Here is an 18,212-nt window from a genome sequence, read left to right as displayed (position 1 = left end):
ACTTGAAAAGACATCAGAAGGTTAGAGGAATAAAAGAACCAGATAAGTAATAATCAAGAAATGGCAGGGAAATGAAGAATACAGAATGATATAAAATAAAAGGTGGAGAGTGTTAAGAAGGCAGACTGACACTGTCAAACACTACATGAGTTTTGAGGCAGATATGTTGGCAGAAAAAGTGATTTTTATTTTCTTCTTCTTCTTTTTTTTTAAGATTTTATTTATTTACTTGAGAGAGAGCAAAAGAGAACACAAGCAGAGGGAAAGGGAGAAGCAGGCTCTCCACAGAGCAGGGAGCCCAATGTGGGGCTCGATCCCAGGACCTTGAGATCATGACCTGAGCCAAAGGTAGACGTTTAACCAAGTGAGCCACCCAGGTGTCCATAAGCAATTTTTCTTGACCCAAAGTCCAGAGTGATTTCTGTGGCAGCAGTTTCACAGCACAGCTGTGAAAAACAATAGAGCTATAAATTATCCACCACAAATTAAGAAGTGATCATGTAATCACCACTTTTTCAAAAAGTTTAGCAATCGTGGACAATAAAGATGATAATAGTTGAAGAATAAGTAACATACAGACATGTTTTCTCTGATAATGGAAACATTTGAGAATATTCATAGTAAGGGAAATAATCCCACAAAGAGGAAGATACTGAAAGAGACATAAAGAGCAGAGGATAAGAATGTGAATCAGTCTTTTAAAATATTTTATTTATTTATTCATGAGAGACACAGAGAGAGAGAGAGGCAGAGACACAGGCAGAGGGAGAAGCAGGCTCCATGCAGGGAGCCCAATGTGGGACTCGATTCCGGGACTCCAGGATCACACTCTGGGCTGAAGGCAGATGCTCAACCCCTGAGCCACCCAGGCGTCCCTGTGAATCAGTCTTGAGTGCACTGAGGTCAACTTCATTTCACTGAAGGAATGAAGATGGAGAATCAAAAGCACTTTAGTGGTACCAAAGAGTATGATGAAATCTGGAAGTATAAAGCAATGATTCTCAGCCCAGCCTTTCTCCTTGTTGCTACCTCAGTTGTTCCTCAAGAGAATTTCTATTGAAATACAAGCTATAAACTTGTATTATGTACTAAATTATGGGGCAGCCTGGGTGGCTTAGCAGTTTAGTGCCGCCTTCAGTCCAGGGCATGATCCTGGAGACCTGGAATCGAGTCCCGCATCGGGCTCCCTGCATGGACCCTGCTTCTTCTTCTGCCTGTGTCTCTGCCTCTCTTTCTCTCTCTGTGTGTGTCTCATAAATAAATAAATAAAATATTAAAAAAATTATGAATGAAATGAGAGGGCAAATTTGTAATGCTCATTATTCTGTGTTGATTAAAAACAATGGTAAATTTTAAACTAAGAATTTTAAACTAATTTTAAACTGTGTCTTTTGACAATATCTCTAGGAACAAATGTTTCTTAAATACATGTGTGTTCTTTTATAATTGTTGGAGGTCTTTAAATATAAAAAGTATGGAAAATCTTCCTGGAAAAACTATTATGCGATCGATACTATAATTTATGTTTAAAATGTAGATAGGAGAGGCATGCCCCTTTTCTCAGTTTATAATCTGGTGGAGAACAATAAAAAGGTAATAGCAATATGATATAGTATGTTTGATGGTGGAACAGGTAAAAAAAAATGTTGTGTAAGCATATGAAAGGCATACTCCCTAATTCTATAATCCATAAATGTTAAAAGCTGTTCAAAATTTTTTTTGAAAATACTGTTGATTATCATTCTTGGAAAAGTGGAATCTAAGACTTACCCTAAAGAATTAAAAGGAGTAAAATAATCCCAGAGAAATGGTAGAAAGGGAGTTGGGTAGAGATTTCTTGATGGGAACAAAAGGAAATACTGTTTACAAAGGGCTGAGTGCTGCTGGAGCCAAGAGTGGCAACAGATGAAAATGAGCAGATGAGCTTTTAAAGGACAATGAAAGCCCATTCAGGGAGTATGGATTTGATCCCCAGAGCAAGAAGCGATACTGACAAGTTTCAGCAGAGGAGTGACAAGATGAGATTTTCGTTCTTAATATTCACTCCATTTGCCATCCAGTAAGGAGAGAAGAAAACCAAAGCACATATTTTTTTTCAGGATTACAAACAAAAATCAGAGCGCAAACTTGGAAAATTTCCAAACTTCTGCAGCACCCTCTGAAACCCAGGCACCTATGATGAATAGATATGTGAAGCTTCTTTCAAAGATTCTATTAGACAAACAACAATTTATTGATAAATGTGGGAGCAGGGAGTGGGAAAAATTATTTTGGGATTGGTTTGAATCAGGTGAGGAAAACCAAATGTAAAACTTCAAAAAAAAAAAAAATAAAGGATGTAAATAATTATGCACTTCTTCACATTCCAACTATTATTCACCCTGATAAATGACAAGATACACTTTTGAAATTTGGATCTACAGATTTCACATTAAAATTTTAAGAGCTGGGATGCCTGGGTGGCTCAGCGGTTGAGCAGGCTCAGGGCAAGATCCTCAGTGTCCTGGGATCGAGTCCCACATTCGGTTCCCCACAGGGAGCCTGCTTCTGTTTCTGCCTCTTTTTCTGAGTCTCTCATGAATAAATAAATTAAAAAATTTTAAGATCTGTCAAAAATATTTTGGAAAATACCTTTAATTATCAGATATAATTTCTCCAGGTAAAAATACATGATTCAAATAAGTAGATTTCAATGTGCTTTATGATTATGTAGTAATACTTAGGTACAAAACTTGTTTGGTGCTATTTCATCTTTACAATTGAAATGAAATTTAATAGCTGTTGGCCTAACAAAAATAGAGTTCTAAACATCTCCTTATGTGACACTTCACCTAGTTAAGTAAAATTAAATGTTTTTAAAGTTCCGTATAATTTAATATAGTCCTTCTGAAAACACTTTCATCCTTAAAAAAGAAAACAATCTTACCTTAAATGTTTGGATGGTCTTTGTATAATTGGGCACCATTATGGACTTATTTGTTATGTTCCCTACTTGACAGTTTATAGTGATGTGTTCCAAGGCCAGGGGTCTTTTTCCAATCCCTTTTATGTCAAAGACATGCTCCATACCATCTACTTCATTTTGTAGAATAAGTCTGCCCTATGAAAAATCAGCCAAATTTCAGCTCTATAGGAGTCACAGTTGGATGTCAAACAATCTCTGCTATCCTATTAACTTTGAATCTGATTAATGAAATGCGCTTTCAAGGAGGTGTCAATCACTGACTTTTCTAGTTTATGTATAAATACTTCTACTGAAAGAATAAAGATGAATATCCTGTAAAAAGCTCTATATTTCTCTTTATATTCTATAAATGAGAGAATGAGAGTTTATATAGGCATTCTCATACATAGCAATTATATGCATTTTTATGTCCTTGTCAAAGAAATATGTCTTAAGGAAATATTCTCTGAAGTACCAACTACCTTAATGAATAAAAACAAAGGAACAATGATTTTACTTTGTTAAATGTGTTATGTAAAGATAATCTAGACATAGGTACTGGCAGCCAATGGCATTCTGAATTTCAGAAATTTTATCCCTTAAGTTAAAAGATTTATTAAAGTTTGAAGCAGAGTAAATATTAAAGATCAAAAGCATACAGTATATAACTTTTATGCAAAAAGGCTTATCATAAATTATAAATGTTAATATCATACATCAGTTTATTGACAAATTAATAGTAGGAAAAAAATAATGAGTTCATACCATAATCTCACATTCAAAAATGGGTTTGAATGTAAGAGGATATTGCACAGTTTCACCTGGTCCAACATATAAAACAGGAGGTCCATAAAACCATTCTCCTTCTATAATAACTTGACATTTCCATTCATTCTTTGTTTTATTATTCTAAAGCATGAAAAAAATATAGAGAAATATCAGAAGGGTGATATTGATGAAGCCGAATTATGTATTAATTCTTGGTATTTTTAATAAAATTATATATTGTATTTTAAATTACATTTCATAAGAATCACCTTTTGAAAGTTATGGTTGTTAAGAACAACTATCAACAATGTGAACATACAGCATAAGGATGACTATGCTTTCACTGTCATATAGGAGCATTGTCTAATAGGTTGTTACATGGGTTATTTAATATTTAAAGAGATATTTGTTTGATTTATCAATTATTGTGAAAATTATAAAATGGTCTTATAATTACACATTCTACTTCTAATTATGGGCAATCTATCTGGTAGATTGTTCAGATAGCAAAGCTTACACATTTCATCATTACAAATTTTTGTTCTTTGCAGACTTTTTTTTGTATCTTTAATAATTAAAGAAACAAAACCAATTTCTAGTCTAGAAAATCCAACATTCCTTACAAACATATTACCTTCTTCTATGCTGTATGTCACTTTGAGAGCCAAGCTACAGTCAATAATTGTTCTCAGTAACCATGAACCCATCTTAATTGTGAAGATCACACGTGAATTTGGAGCAGATATTGGAGAGATCATAACGCTGCCTGGTGAGAGCCAGAATTCCTTTTGAGTAGGAATGTGATGATAAGTTAAGGAAGTTGAAGTTAATTTTTGAAGGAAAGAGATCCAATAGAAGTGATTAGTGAGGTACATAACATGATAACATTTATATTGAAGAATAAAGCTCTGTCCTCAATGTGGAGAAACAAATGGCAGCAGATAATGCAATTAGAAATAGCAATCATTCAAGATGAGAGGTTTGAAGGACTTTAATTGAGACAGTGGCGATGGGAATGAAGAAAAGTACCAAAAAAATGTTTGCACTTACTAGTGGAATATGCTGGGTAAGGGCTTCAAATGCTGGTGTTTCAAATTCAAATCTGGCCTCTGGATGTTCTTCATTTACCACACCTTCAATGCAATAGAGACGTACATCATATCGTGATGTCAGCAAAATTTTACAAGGGTACCGTCCAGGACTGAGAGGAACAAATTGTAGAGGAACTAGAAAAGATCCATCTGCAACTATTAAAAAAATTTTAAAAATATCTTGGTCATTTATGATGGCACAAATCCCAAAATTTATTTTGGAATAAAACAATATTTAATACTAATGCATTTAATTATATTATATAATCCAGAAAAGATTAGCTTATCCTGAAGTAACACATTACCAGTAAATCACCAGGGCATAACCAGCAAGTTTATCAATGACAGAATATATCCTGCATAGGTCACGGGAAGGTCTACTCCCTAAAGTCACTCAGGGATCCATGTTGTAAAAGATACCACTATCTTGCAGGTGGTAGTAGGATACCTCTCTTCCTTTGTTGACAGATCAGGGGAAGAAAAGTGGCTAGAAGTTTGCTCAAGGGCTTTTCAGTGCTCAACTTAAAAGTAATACACATTACTGATGACCTTTGCACAACACAGGTTTGAACCACGCAAGTCTACTTATACATGGACTTTTTTCAATAAACACAGTACAGTGCTAGAAATGCATTTTCTTTTCCTTAGGGTTTTCTTTTTTTTCAGATTTTATTTATTTATTCATGAAAGACACACACACACACACAGAGAGAGAGAGAGAGACTGAGAGAGAGAGAGAGAGAGAGAGAGAGAGAGACAGGCAGACGGAAAGGCAGGCTCCACACAGTGAGCCCGATGTGGGATTCCAGGATCACACCCTGGGCTGAAGGCAAGCGCTAAACCACTGAGCCACCCAGGAATCCCCATTCCTTAGGATTTTCTTAATATTTTCTTTCCTCTAGCTTACTTTATTGTAAGAATACAGTACATAATACATATAGCATACAAGATGTGTGTTAGTCAACTGTTAATGCTATTGGTTAAAGCTTCTGGTCAATAGTAGGCTATTAGTTAAATTTTGGAGTAGTCAAAAGTTACACAGGGATTTCTGACTGTGTAAGGGATAGGTGCTCCTAACACCTGTATTGTTCAAGGGCCAACTGTGCATTTAGTTGGCCAGAACCAACCACATGGCTCTATCTAACTGAATGGGGGCTGAGAATGAGACAGGTACATATATTTGGTGAGCATTATTGCTTGCCACAGTAATCAAAATAATTTGCAGCTTGACAAGCAGATGGAATACTTTTTCCTAGTTAATAACCAAGGGAAGCAGTTAGAGGAATGCCCAATTAATACTTCTCATATCACCTTGTTATACCATTAACCTTAAATCAATAGCTAATGTCAATTCTTACAGTAGGCAGCTATCTATGTTGGCCTTTTCCTTCCAAGCAACACTATTTTTTTTCTGAAGGTCACCATTTTCTTATTGTCCATGAAATGAGAAAATAGTTATAAAAATCTCTCAATGCTAAAATAGAATGCAGTATAAGAGTATAATGCAAATTTCACTGCTAATGGCAAAGTGTTTAAGCAATAGATAAAAAACAAATGATTAAAAAAATGTTCAAAGTCTAATTCTATATGAGGAAGTTCTCTGAAACCAAGAAAACAAATCAAGCTTATCAACCAATAGACCAGACAAGTATTTGACATTAATTAGCTATAATTTTAATTCATTCACATTTAACACCTCAAATGTTAAAAATGCTAAACCTGTTGTCAAATACACTGAGGTTTATGCCAAGAAAACCAGTCACTTTTGCAAGAACATTAATTGTTTTAAATCAATTTAAAATTAAATGGAGGATGTGTGTATATATGTGTTACATGTTAGGTGTTATATATTATAAAGACATATTAGTTACATATTATATAGCATGTTGCATGTTGTATACTGCTATATGTCATCTACACTACATATGATGGTAGTGTCATACGTCATATAAAAACACACTGACAATGGACCACTTTTAAAATCTATGCTACATCTAACTGAAGTTCAAGATTATCAGCTAAAGAGAAAACAAAGGCTGTCAGAATGTTGTTATTTTTATTCCATCCTATTCAAGTACAGATTTAATTTTAGAATAAAATTTTTTCCTGTTGAAAAGGACTCCAGGCACATTTTATCATCTGTTATTCATTGATTGTTTTCATTCTGAGAGAATTATTTGAGTTGTGGCAACATCATGAGAACAAAACAGGTGAGATAAACATTCGATCCAAATTTGTTGCTTTATTAACAGAAATAAAGAAACCTCATTGTTCTCTTTCACAAACAGACTGGAATGAAAATATTTAGATTAGGTAATTTAAATAAAGTTAAACTGCTTAGAACAGGAAATTTAAGCAACTCAAGAGTAATTACTATTCTCATCAAAGATAAAGAATAACTAGCCATTTAATAGTAAACAATGATTGAAATGCACAAGTCCCAGTATAAAGCTTCTATCAAAAGCTTTAGGTTATACTCTATTTCCCTTTCCCTAAAAATATCCACTTCCTAATGATCTGAGTCTGAAAGTGAAAGCCAAGGACGTTCTTAAGTGTACATTTTCCAACTCATGAAATGTTTATGAGTAAAGACCCTAAGGATTGCACAGTGCCAGCCTCTCTCCTTTACCAGTCCAAACAGGAATCCATCATAACAGAATTCACAGAAATGATCACTTTATTTCTGAAGGTACATTGGTAAAACAATATTTGTTTCTTTTCTTAAATATCTGAAGTAATTTAATTGATTTGTGCCAGAAACATAAGTAGGAATATTATCATAAATTATCAACAAGAAGTCGCTTCTGTATTAAGCCATTCATTTTTTAAAGAATTTTAAAAAAGATTTTATTTATTTATTCATGAGAGACACACACACACACACAGAGGCAGAAACATAGGCAGAGGGAGAAGCAGGCTCCATGTGGGAGCCTGATGCAGGACTTGATCCCAGGACTCTGGGATCGCACCTTGAGCTGAAGGCAGATGCTCAACCACTGAGCCACCCAGGCGTCCCTGGATTAAGGTATTCAACAGTCAGTATCCACATTCCCTTAAATGTAAAATGGGCAGAAGTAGAAATGATTTTGATTTTTAAAAATTTAGAAATTTTACTGGCCACATTATGCTATTAAACTATCATTCTCCTGCAGGGACATGTTTTCTTAAAGTCCCATCCAATTCTGCATTGTAGCAGATGCCATTCATGCCCTGCCTGGTCCCCTTGGCGTTTAAATCCTCCATGCAGGCAAATGGCTTTATGGAAAACCAACTTTCTCTCTGAGGACTTTCTCTGAGAATAGGAGAATATTCAGTCCTCATATGTACCAGGCCAGAAGTGACAGTTAATGGTTGCATTTGTAGTCCTCAACAAATAACATATTAAATCAGTAGAAAAATAACCCAAGGTCTTTGACCTTTGGTATGAATAATTGTGAGGTGAATTCTACATGAACTCCTAGAGATTTCCAGTGCACCTGAGCCCAAGTTCTTAACAGTGGCAGCTGCTCATTAACACTCCCTGAATTGGCTTCTCCCTGCTGTCTCTCACTTTCTCACACTTCTACCTATGGTTCTTGAGATAGCCTCTCAAACTACTTGCTCTCGAGACCTGGTTTCAGAGTTTGCTGCTGGGGATCCCCAACCAAACACACACCTTTAAGCCCAGGAAGGAGACCTTCCAGTCCAGAGCCTCAGGCTTTCTAGGGCCTCTGAGTCTCCTCAGTCATTGTCTCCTTGCACATCCAAGGAGTACATGGGCCCATTGGGACAGGCCCACAATGCTCCTAGAATTGAAACCTAGGACGTGGCTATCAAGGGGAAGATGTAGACCAAGATTAGTTATGTGGGCTGAGACATCCACAAATTTGTACATGAGATCCCTTATGGCATACACTGTTGAAGCTGAAGGAAGGGAGAAAATAGAGTGGGCCCTTGGTGAGGGCCCAGCTATTCTGTGCTATCATATTCTAGTGCAAAACTCTGAGGTGGTCAAAAAAATTATAAATTCAAACTTGGTCTTACAAGTTAGTATAAAGTTATATTTGTCAAAGTGGAATAACAGAATACATTCTATTTAAAAGTTTATTAGTTTGATTTACCACCTAAAAAATTCAGACATATGGTATATGGGTTTCCATTTGTACTTTTGACCTGGTATCACATATGTTAGGGACAATCTGGACCTGTCCTTCCCTACTCTACTCAGATGTAGCTCCCCTACTACCTTTCCTTCACAGATGATTCTGGTAACTGTGGCAGTTCCCAGGGTTCTATGATTCAAGAAAACCAAATATATTTCATCCACCAGATCACAGTTATGGAAGGAAATAAAGACAGACTCTCTCTAGTGAAAGAATACATAATTTTAGATAACATCAGCTACTAGAAGAAGTCAGTGTGATCTACACTTTTTGAAATGACCCATAAAAATATGCTGCACTCAGATCCTAGGAAAGGTCATGGTTGGCACAATAAGTCAATACTGCTCTTTGTGTCAGCCATCACTGCAAAAACAAACTACAGCAAAACTAATGTTATTTAAAGAAACAACCATCTATTTGCTTATGATTTTGTGGTCTGACCTAATTTGGAAAAGCTTATCGACTTTCTGTGGTCTTAGCTGGGCTCACTCCTGGTTTGGGACCTCGATTAGGAATTTTGTCCTGGAGCTCTCTAATCTATGAGATGAGCCACATATGTTCATATAGTACATGAAAATTACCAGCTGCAAAAGAGAATCCAAATGTATAAATGGTTATCATAAGTCTGCTACTTTCACATTCCTTAGTAAACCATTGGCCAAACCAAGTCATGTGGCCAAGATCAGAGTGAACAAGGGAGAGGAGACTACATAAAAGCTGTGTACAGGTAGATGTGATCCATTTGAGCTTTACTGAAACAATCTACCATGTCTCTTTTTTTTAAAAGATTTTTAAAAAATTTATTCATGAGAGAGAGAGAGAGAGAGGCAGAGGGAGAAGCAGGCTCCAAGCAGGGAGCCCGATGTGGGACTCGAGCCCGGGTCTCCAGGATCACACCCTGGGCCGAAGGCAGATGCTCAACTGCTGAGCCACCCAGGGATCATGTCTTAATTGCAAAGAAAGACACATGTATAAAACTGGTAAGGTGAGAGTTAAAAAATCCTTTTTTTTAGTTTTAGCTCCCATTCCTATATTGTGTGACCTTTGGGCAGATAATTTAAAGAGGGTTTTTTTTCTTTTTAGCACATAAATTCTTAATCTTTAAATTCTTAAAGAAATAAGATTTATTCAGTGGCTTTTAAACATCTTATGTTTTGGCTTGGAGGGTACTTTGTCTGAAAAATACTTAAGACAGAATCTCAACATACAAATATAAAGCGAAGTACCCTAGAGTTGATCTGGTTGAAGATAAGAAGCTGGAAGCTTCCATTGATTTCCACAGCCCCCCTATAGACAAACAAAGCACCTTAAAAGAATGCCAGGGCTCTATAGACTATAATTTGATTAACTGACACCTACTAGGTTTATTTCCACCTTAATATTTCATGATTAGATGAAAGTACATCAGAAATTTGGAAGAGACTGAGTAATGCAGCAAAATGGTTATAATCTTCTATAATTAATTATTTAGATATATTATTAGCAAGCATATCTTAATTCAGAAAATGAGGTACTAAGAGAATTACTATATTTATGATACAAATTCATTTATATAAATGTATTTATATAAAAAAGTATTTATTTGTTCTAAATTAATGCACGAGTAATTATATTTTCAGAGAATATTTTGGCCTATTTGCTAATCCCACTTCCACTACTACAGGAAAGTTTCAGTATATATATATTTTTTCCATTGTACAAATAAAAAGACCAAATCACATGCTAGCTGAAATTTTACTCATTTTAAGTTACTTTATTATGCTCTTATCAGCACAAGAGCATCTGCCTCACAAATACTTTGGTAAAGTAAGTGACAGATTCATTGTGTGCTAATGATTGCTCATTACTGAGCTTCCCCATTTAATATAAAAAACATTGGGATGCTTGGGTGGCTCAGCTGCCTTCCGCCTAGGGTGTGATCCCAGGAGTCCCAGGATGGGGTCCCACATGGGGCTCCCTGCAGGGAGCCTGCTTCTCCCTCTGCCTAAGTCTTTGCCTCTCTCCACCCCCCCCCCGTGTCTCCCATGAATAATAAAGTTAATAATAATAAATTTTAATAAATTAAAAAAATAATTTCAAAAACATGAAGTATGCCATAGACTTCATACAGACAAGAAAAGGATTCAGCAATTACAAATTGTAGAGTATGTTTGATTTGTTTTGTGAAAATTTTTTTTTATTATTAAAGATTTTATTTTTTTATTTGAGAGAGAGAGAGATAGCATGAGCATGAGTGGAGGGGAGACAGGAAGACGCAGAGGGAGAGGGAGAAGCAGACTCCCTGCTGAGTAGGGAACCTGACAGCCATGGAGGAGGGGTCTTAATGGGGGTTACTTGATGCCAGGACCTGAGCCAAAGGCAGACACTTAACCAACTGAGCCACCCAGGCGCCCCAAATGTTTTCTTTAGCACAAGTGTAGTTTAGTATCATCCACTCAGGAAAAACTGTTTTCTGAAATGACTTGCTGCTTAAATTGTTAAATTTATTATACTATTCAATAGAGTAACAGCAATTTAAAATGATAAGGACTCATATTATTTATAGACAAATTCAATTTTTGATATTGGTTAAAATGGATTTTTTCACTTCAAAAGAGGCCAACTACTTTTGCTTTTCTCTTCCAGAAAGATCTCAAGTAATATAACACTTAAGAGTGAAAAGAGAGCTAAAGAAAGAGATAGAAAAAGGAAAAAAGGAAGAAAGGAGGAAGGAAGGAGGATAAAAATAGAGAATAGAGGGAAGTAGGAATCAATGAAGGGAAAAGAAAGTTTGGGGAATGCTAAGAAAATGGCATGTGACCTTTTTTTCCCCTAACCAATTCTAAATGGCTGAGAATGCTGGACTTTTCTCCTCATGAAGTTTGTATCTATAATCAAGAAAGACTGGTATGGAGTTTCCTGTCAGATTTTGCTGAAAGGCAATACTTGCACACCTCACAGGTATCCTAAAGCATAGAAAGAAGTCCAGAGAGAGAAAGAGAGAGATCAAAGTGCAATAATAACTAAAAGGCAAAAATTGACAATTATTTGCAGCAAAGCCATGGTAGGCTTAATAGGTAGGGGAAACCCTAATCTCATTAATTGTGCTGGTCAAGTCTAGTAGGGCTTGACTAACATCCATGTCAGCTTGATCTTTCAATTATTGAAAGAAGCATAATAATATCTCCTACTCTGTGGATTTGTTCATCTCTCCTTCCATATTTGTCAAATTTTGCTTTACACATTTTGAGATTATGTGGTTGGGGGAAATAAGTTTGGAATTGTTCTTTACATTGGATGATTCTTTTTGAATTAATATATTTATTTGCTTTAAAATCTACTTAGTCTAATATATATATGCCAGTTAATTTTTGATTAGTATATACCTTTCTAGATATATACATTTCTAGACATCTTACCCAGTAATTTTGTCAACAGCATAAAGCTGCATTTCACTTTCTATTTTGAAAATATCAATTTTCAGTTTAGTCTGTTTATATTTATCATGATTAACAATATATTTGTGTTGGACATTTCATATGGTACCTTTTTGTACTATATCCTTCCCTCAATTCTTCTCTGTTCTTGCATTCTATTGGACTCATTAAAGTTTTCCTTATTTCCTTTTACGCCTCCACTAGTTCAGAAATTATATATTCTGGGGTGCCTGGGTGGCTCAGTCAGTTAAATGTCCAACTTTGCCGATCAGGTACTAATCTCAGAGTCTTGAGTTCAAGCCCAGTATTGGGATCCATGTTGGGCATGAAGCCTACTTTAAAAATGGGTGCCTGGGTGGTGCAGTCAGTTCGGTGTCCGATTTGGTTTCAGCTCAGGTCGAGACCTCATTGTCTCTCCGGAGCGTGGGATGGAGACCCTAGTCAGACTCTGTGTTCAGCGTGGAGTCTGCTTCAGAAAATGACTTTGTCTCCCTCTACATCTTCCATCCTCAAATAAATAAATAAATCTTAAAAAAATAAATTATATATTCTATTTCTATATTTTTTGCTTGTCCCAAGTTTACAACATTTACACTTTATAAAAAATGTATTAAAATACTTCAAACCTCTTCCCCCCAAATACAAGAACCTTACACGTCCATGGCAATACCCATCCCCCTGATAAAGTTATGTAATAATTGAGTTCACTTTGCTTTTAGAGCATCTGAATTATTCATTAGTATTTCCATAGTCAATGCTCATTGAGATTTACACACATTTATTGATGATTTTAATAACCACTGTTACTGGATCCTAATTCTTTTTTCTGAATTCAATTTCCCTCATTCCTAAGTAGGTCCTCCATGTATTCTTTAAGCAAGTATCTGTGAGTTTTAAATTGTCTCAATCTCATTGTTGGATTGAAAATATTTTTATTTCTTCCTTACTCTTGAGTGATAGTTTACTGGGATTTAGAATTCTAGGCTGACAATTTGCTTCCGCACTATAATTCCACTGTCTTCTGGCTTCTATTCTTACTATTGGGGATTCTACCTTTGGTATAATTTTTGTTCCTTTGAAAATCATGTCTTTGTCTTGTTGCTTTTCAGAATTTCTCCTGTCTTTGCCCTTCTGTTGTTTGACTATAACCCAACTAAGTGGGAATTTAGGTGTCACTCTTTTATCTTCTAGCACTAAAAGATATCATTTCTGCCTTTTCTCGTTTGCTCTTATAAAAAGGAAAGGGGTATTTTTTCTAGGTGGTCACTTGTACAGGGTCTCAGCCTCCTCTCATTCTACAGTGATTTCTTAGATCTGCTTGTGGAGGTAGCTCAATGCATTCCTATGGGCCAATTTCCTGTAGCAAACAAGCATCCATTAGATGTAGGGAGGATATTTTCTTACATCCATTGGCAGTTTGCAAATAATCTAGGGAAGACTGACATTTTAGAAAATTGCATTATCTTCCTATTAGTGGATAAACTCTAATGTCACCAGTAACATGCACCACAAATCGCTTGGACTCTTCGCATCACGCTACCACCAGATCTACATGCTAGATTCTATACATCCTAGATAAATGATGTTCCCCCATATTTTTCCCTACCATTACAGTCATTTTAAGTCCAGGTGGGTTGGATTTTCAAGAGGGATGCAGAAAAAGAAGTGTCAATAGAGGGCTTCCTTTGAAAGTATTTCACATAGATTCATTCACTCATTAGAAAAAAGTTTTAAAACACCTACTACGTGCCAGGAGGGATGCAACGAGGAGGCAGCTTCCTGGTTTTCTAGTAGGTGCAGATAATAAATTTCTGAGGAAAAGACAGATCATGGGACTAGACTGTTTCCTTTTTATACCTAAATTTTCTTTTAATTAGGCATGAGCTGGGGAGGCTATTAAACGTGTTTTTCAATCAGGCCACATCAGCTCAGTAATTACTGGGAATTCCTCATAGGACTTATGTAAATGGGTGGCTGTTATCTTCCCTTTCCATTGCTACCGAATTTTTGAGTTTCTGTGTGTATTCATGGATCATTTAATGGAAAATTAGAAGAGAGCTTATTATGGAGTTGCAGCTTGCCAATATTTTAACTAGGAAGTTGTCTTTTCTTTCTACATAATTTTTTAAGACAAAATTTCCAAAAGAAAAGAACTGAAATAAAATTTCTAATTAACCCCTCCATGAGGAAGGAAGCAAGGGATTACTGACAGCAAATTAACTGCCTTTTGCATTTTCAATTCTGAATACCATAAACTTTCTCTAATTGTCATGTGTTAAAAATGAAATCTGTTTTAAACAGATTTGATTTTTAAGTTCTCGTAGATTCATTTACTAAGAGTGCAAATTAGTTTAAGCTGTTAGCAAGCCAATAAACAACACATTTTCTAGGACTTAAACTAGGGGAAAAAGCTTATGCAATTTTTGATTAAATGTCTTCCTAAATGTATTATTGCATAGCATATGTTCACTATTGAAGATCTAATAGAAAGATTAAGATGCTGTGTAAAGTTCACATTTGTTTTTGCTTGCAGGTTCTATGTCCATAGGTATAAAACAATAAAAGGCAAAGTGGGAGACATTGACCAAACTCAAGGTATCTTATAATAAAACTAAGAATAAATAATATATACACAGTCTTGGATATTACAATTATGTTGATTTGGTTATAGCAAATGCTTTGACTTACAGTATGTTTTCTTTGATAATATGGGACACAATCTTGTTTCATTAATGTGTGGAGCAAAGGAGAGAGACCTGAGGCTGCTAGAACCCTGACATGTTGGGACAAGACATAGATTAACAACTGAACAAAGCTGGAAGGTCTGCCTCTGGGAGGAGGACAAGTTTGGGAGGCCAGCCAGCCGAGAAAGGCAGATTAGTCAAACATCTGTGGCTGGGATTTTCAAAAATAGAAGTGAAAGTATAAAGTATGTGGACCAGAGATAAGAAAAACTAGGTCCAATGGAAGTCAGAGACCAGTTGTACACTCAAGAAAGACCCAGGATCCCAAGTTCAGAGGCCAGATTCTTCTTTGAGGGAAGCTTGGACTGTCCAGGACAAGAGTGGATGGCAGGAAGAGTCTATCAGCTCTTGGGGAGGGAGTGTAAAAACAACTAGCTTGGATTTTAAGAAATAGACTAGAAACTTATACCTGGATACTGAAATACAAGGGATAAAGGAAGATGCATCGCAAGGATAGGAGCAAACAAAGAAGGTACCAGGGCTGCCAGGTTAGTATTCCAGTAGTACTCATGAGACTTCAGGCATGACGAGAGACTCGCGGACAGCACAGATGGGTGCGTAGACCCCAGGTCCCAGATGACAGTTGGCTCAGGACCTGGGATGAAGTATGTGAGCAGCGATGGTAGGGGAAAGGGAAGGACATTGGATATTGCCTATGAAAGCTGCTGACAGTGTGATGATTCTTTAAAATATCAACAGTGAGACAACTTTGCTTCCTGAGATTCCCTGGGTCCTGCCACCTCCAGCAACCTCAGCTACTTGTCCCACCTCTATGCTCTTCTGCCTGAGGATGACCTGCAAATTCCTTCAGAACTAGTGGAGCCAACCACTTGGTTGCTGCTTGATGGACAGGTAGATCGGCCCCATGTTCAGAATTTCTGGCTCCTCTTCCCCGGTAGGGCATAGAACCTGGCATTCTGTGGGGGCCAGGGGAGGCTACTTCAAAGCCTATGACCATTAACTCCCATGGAGTAAAGTCTGGCAGTTTTTAGGTACAGGTACAGGAGACAGGAGGTAAATATGGGGACAAATTTCCTTTCCATCCTCTCTCGCAATGATTGCTTGGGAGCACTTTTCACGTAGGTTTTCAAAGTGACACCTGCTCAGCAATCTGTTGTATCTATTCATGGAGGTAAATCGTGGACATTGAGATAGCAGCTCAAGCATCATTCATTGTTTTGCATCCCATTCTTCCCTTCCTTGTTTCTCTTCTCACTCTCATTGCCCTGAGTTTGCATCTCCCAAGTAAAGCATCAGTATTTAGTTCTTGCATCAGGCTTCACTGTCCAGGGGACTCAAACTAAGATAATCACTAACCTAAGAATAAAGAGCCATATGATTTTTTTTTTTTTTTTTTTTTTTTTTTTTTTTTTTTAAAGTTTTATTTATGATAGTCACACACACACACAGAGAGAGAGGCAGAGACACAGGCAGAGGGAGAAGCAGGCTCCATGCACCGGGAGCCCGATGTGGGATTCGATCCCGGGTCTCCAGGATCGCGCCCTGGGCCAAAGGCAGGCGCCAAACCGCTGCGCCACCCAGGGATCCCAATATGATTTTTTAATGCAGTATTGCATAATGGAAAAGGCAATAGACAAAGACTTAGACTTGGGTGCTTACTCAGGAGACTGGATGTGACCTCTCACATAACCTCCTAAAGGGATTTTAATTTTCTGGGCCTGATTTTCTGCATTTGTAAAATGGAGATGTAACATGGAGGCACTCCACTGCACAGCAATGGTCCCCAACTCTAATACATGGATTAACTAAGACAGTGATTTGGAAGGAAACTTATTTTTTTAAAACATTCATTCATTTATTTTAGAGAGAGGAGAAGAGGGACAGAGGGAGAGAGAATCTTTTTTTTTTTTAAGATTTTATTTATTTATTCATGAGTGACAGAGAGAGAGAGAGAGAGAGAGAGAGAGAGAGAGAGAGAAAGGCAGAGACATAGGCAGATGGAGAAGCAGGCTCCACGCAGGGAGCCCGATGTGGGACTCGATCCCGGGTCTCTGGGACCACACCTTGGGCTGCAGGTGGGGCTAAACCACTGCACCACTGGGGCTGCCTGAGGGAGAGAGAATCTTAAGCAGACTCCACACTGAGCATGGATCCTGAGGTGGGGCTCAATCTCACAACCCTACGATCATAACCTGAGCTGAAACCAAGAGTCCAATGCTCAACTGACTATACCACCCAGGTGCCCCACTTCCTATATATATATATATATTTTTTTCTTTTTTTTAAAGTAGGCTCCATACCCAGTGTGGAGCCCATCACAAGGCTTGAACTCAAGACCCTGAGATCAAGTCCTTAGGTAAGATCAGGAGTTGGACACTTGACCTACTCAGCCACCCAATGACTCTGGAAACTTTTAAAATACAGGTTCCTAGAGTACCTGCGTGGCTCAGTTGGTTAAGTGTCTGCCTTTGGTTCAGGTCATGATCCCAGGATCCTGGAATCGAGTCTCACATAGGGCTCTCTGCTCAGGGGTGAGTCTGCTTCTCCCTCTGCCCCTCTCCTCTGCTCGTGCTCTCTCTTTCTCCCTCTTCTCTCTCTCTCTCTCTCTCAAATAATAAAATCTATAAAATAAAATAAAATAAAATAATAAGATAAGATAAAATAAAATACAGGTTCCTAGACATCTTCCAACCTAGGAGTGATTCAATAGATCTAGAGTTGGGCCTGGAAACTGTTTTTTGTAAAAGGCATCCAGGTGTCACTGATGGATAACCAGGGTTGGCAACTAACAGCAACGTGTAAAGAGCACAGGCTTTGGATACTGCAATTCTCAAGTTACTTCCATTTGTGTCAGAAACCCAACTAAAACTAGTAGGAACCACAGAGGTAATTTGTTGACCTGCAAACTGGCAGGTACACCAGGAATGACCACCTTTACAATGACAGCATCCAGAAATACACCTAAAATCATAATACTTCATCCTTTTTTCTCTACTGACCTCATTCTTGGAGGCTCCACCCACTTACTCCAGACTTTCAGCCTACCAGCTTAGCTGACCTGCGGAGGCTGCAGAGGAGAATCCCTTTTCTAAAATTCCAGGCAAGTTCCCAAGTCTGACTGTCCCTGAATCAACTGTGGACAACTG

At 37.2% G+C, this 18,212-nt stretch overlaps 1 protein-coding gene across 6 annotated transcripts in view; it reads right to left on the bottom strand.

Moving 5' to 3' along the window:
* CFAP47 (cilia and flagella associated protein 47) overlaps positions 1-18,212 on the bottom strand; it is a 492,283-nt gene that overhangs the window by 174,260 nt on the left and 299,811 nt on the right. For 5 of the 6 annotated variants that reach the window (XM_041740236.1, XM_041740239.1, XM_041740238.1 and 2 more), the window contains 3 exons: positions 4,763-4,959; positions 3,710-3,853; positions 2,927-3,100 (listed from right to left, as the gene is read on the bottom strand). In XM_041740236.1, the coding sequence (XP_041596170.1) occupies positions 2,927-3,100; positions 3,710-3,853; positions 4,763-4,959 (515 nt within the window). The remainder of the gene's footprint in view (positions 1-2,926; positions 3,101-3,709; positions 3,854-4,762; positions 4,960-18,212) is intronic. The other variant, XM_041740237.1, reaches the window with a different exon arrangement.

This window comes from Vulpes lagopus, chromosome X, assembly GCF_018345385.1.
Source record: "Vulpes lagopus strain Blue_001 chromosome X, ASM1834538v1, whole genome shotgun sequence".
Classification (NCBI taxonomy): Eukaryota; Metazoa; Chordata; class Mammalia; order Carnivora; family Canidae; genus Vulpes; species Vulpes lagopus.
Note: the sequence above shows the minus strand (reverse complement) of the source record. Positions and strands in the feature narration are given on the sequence as shown.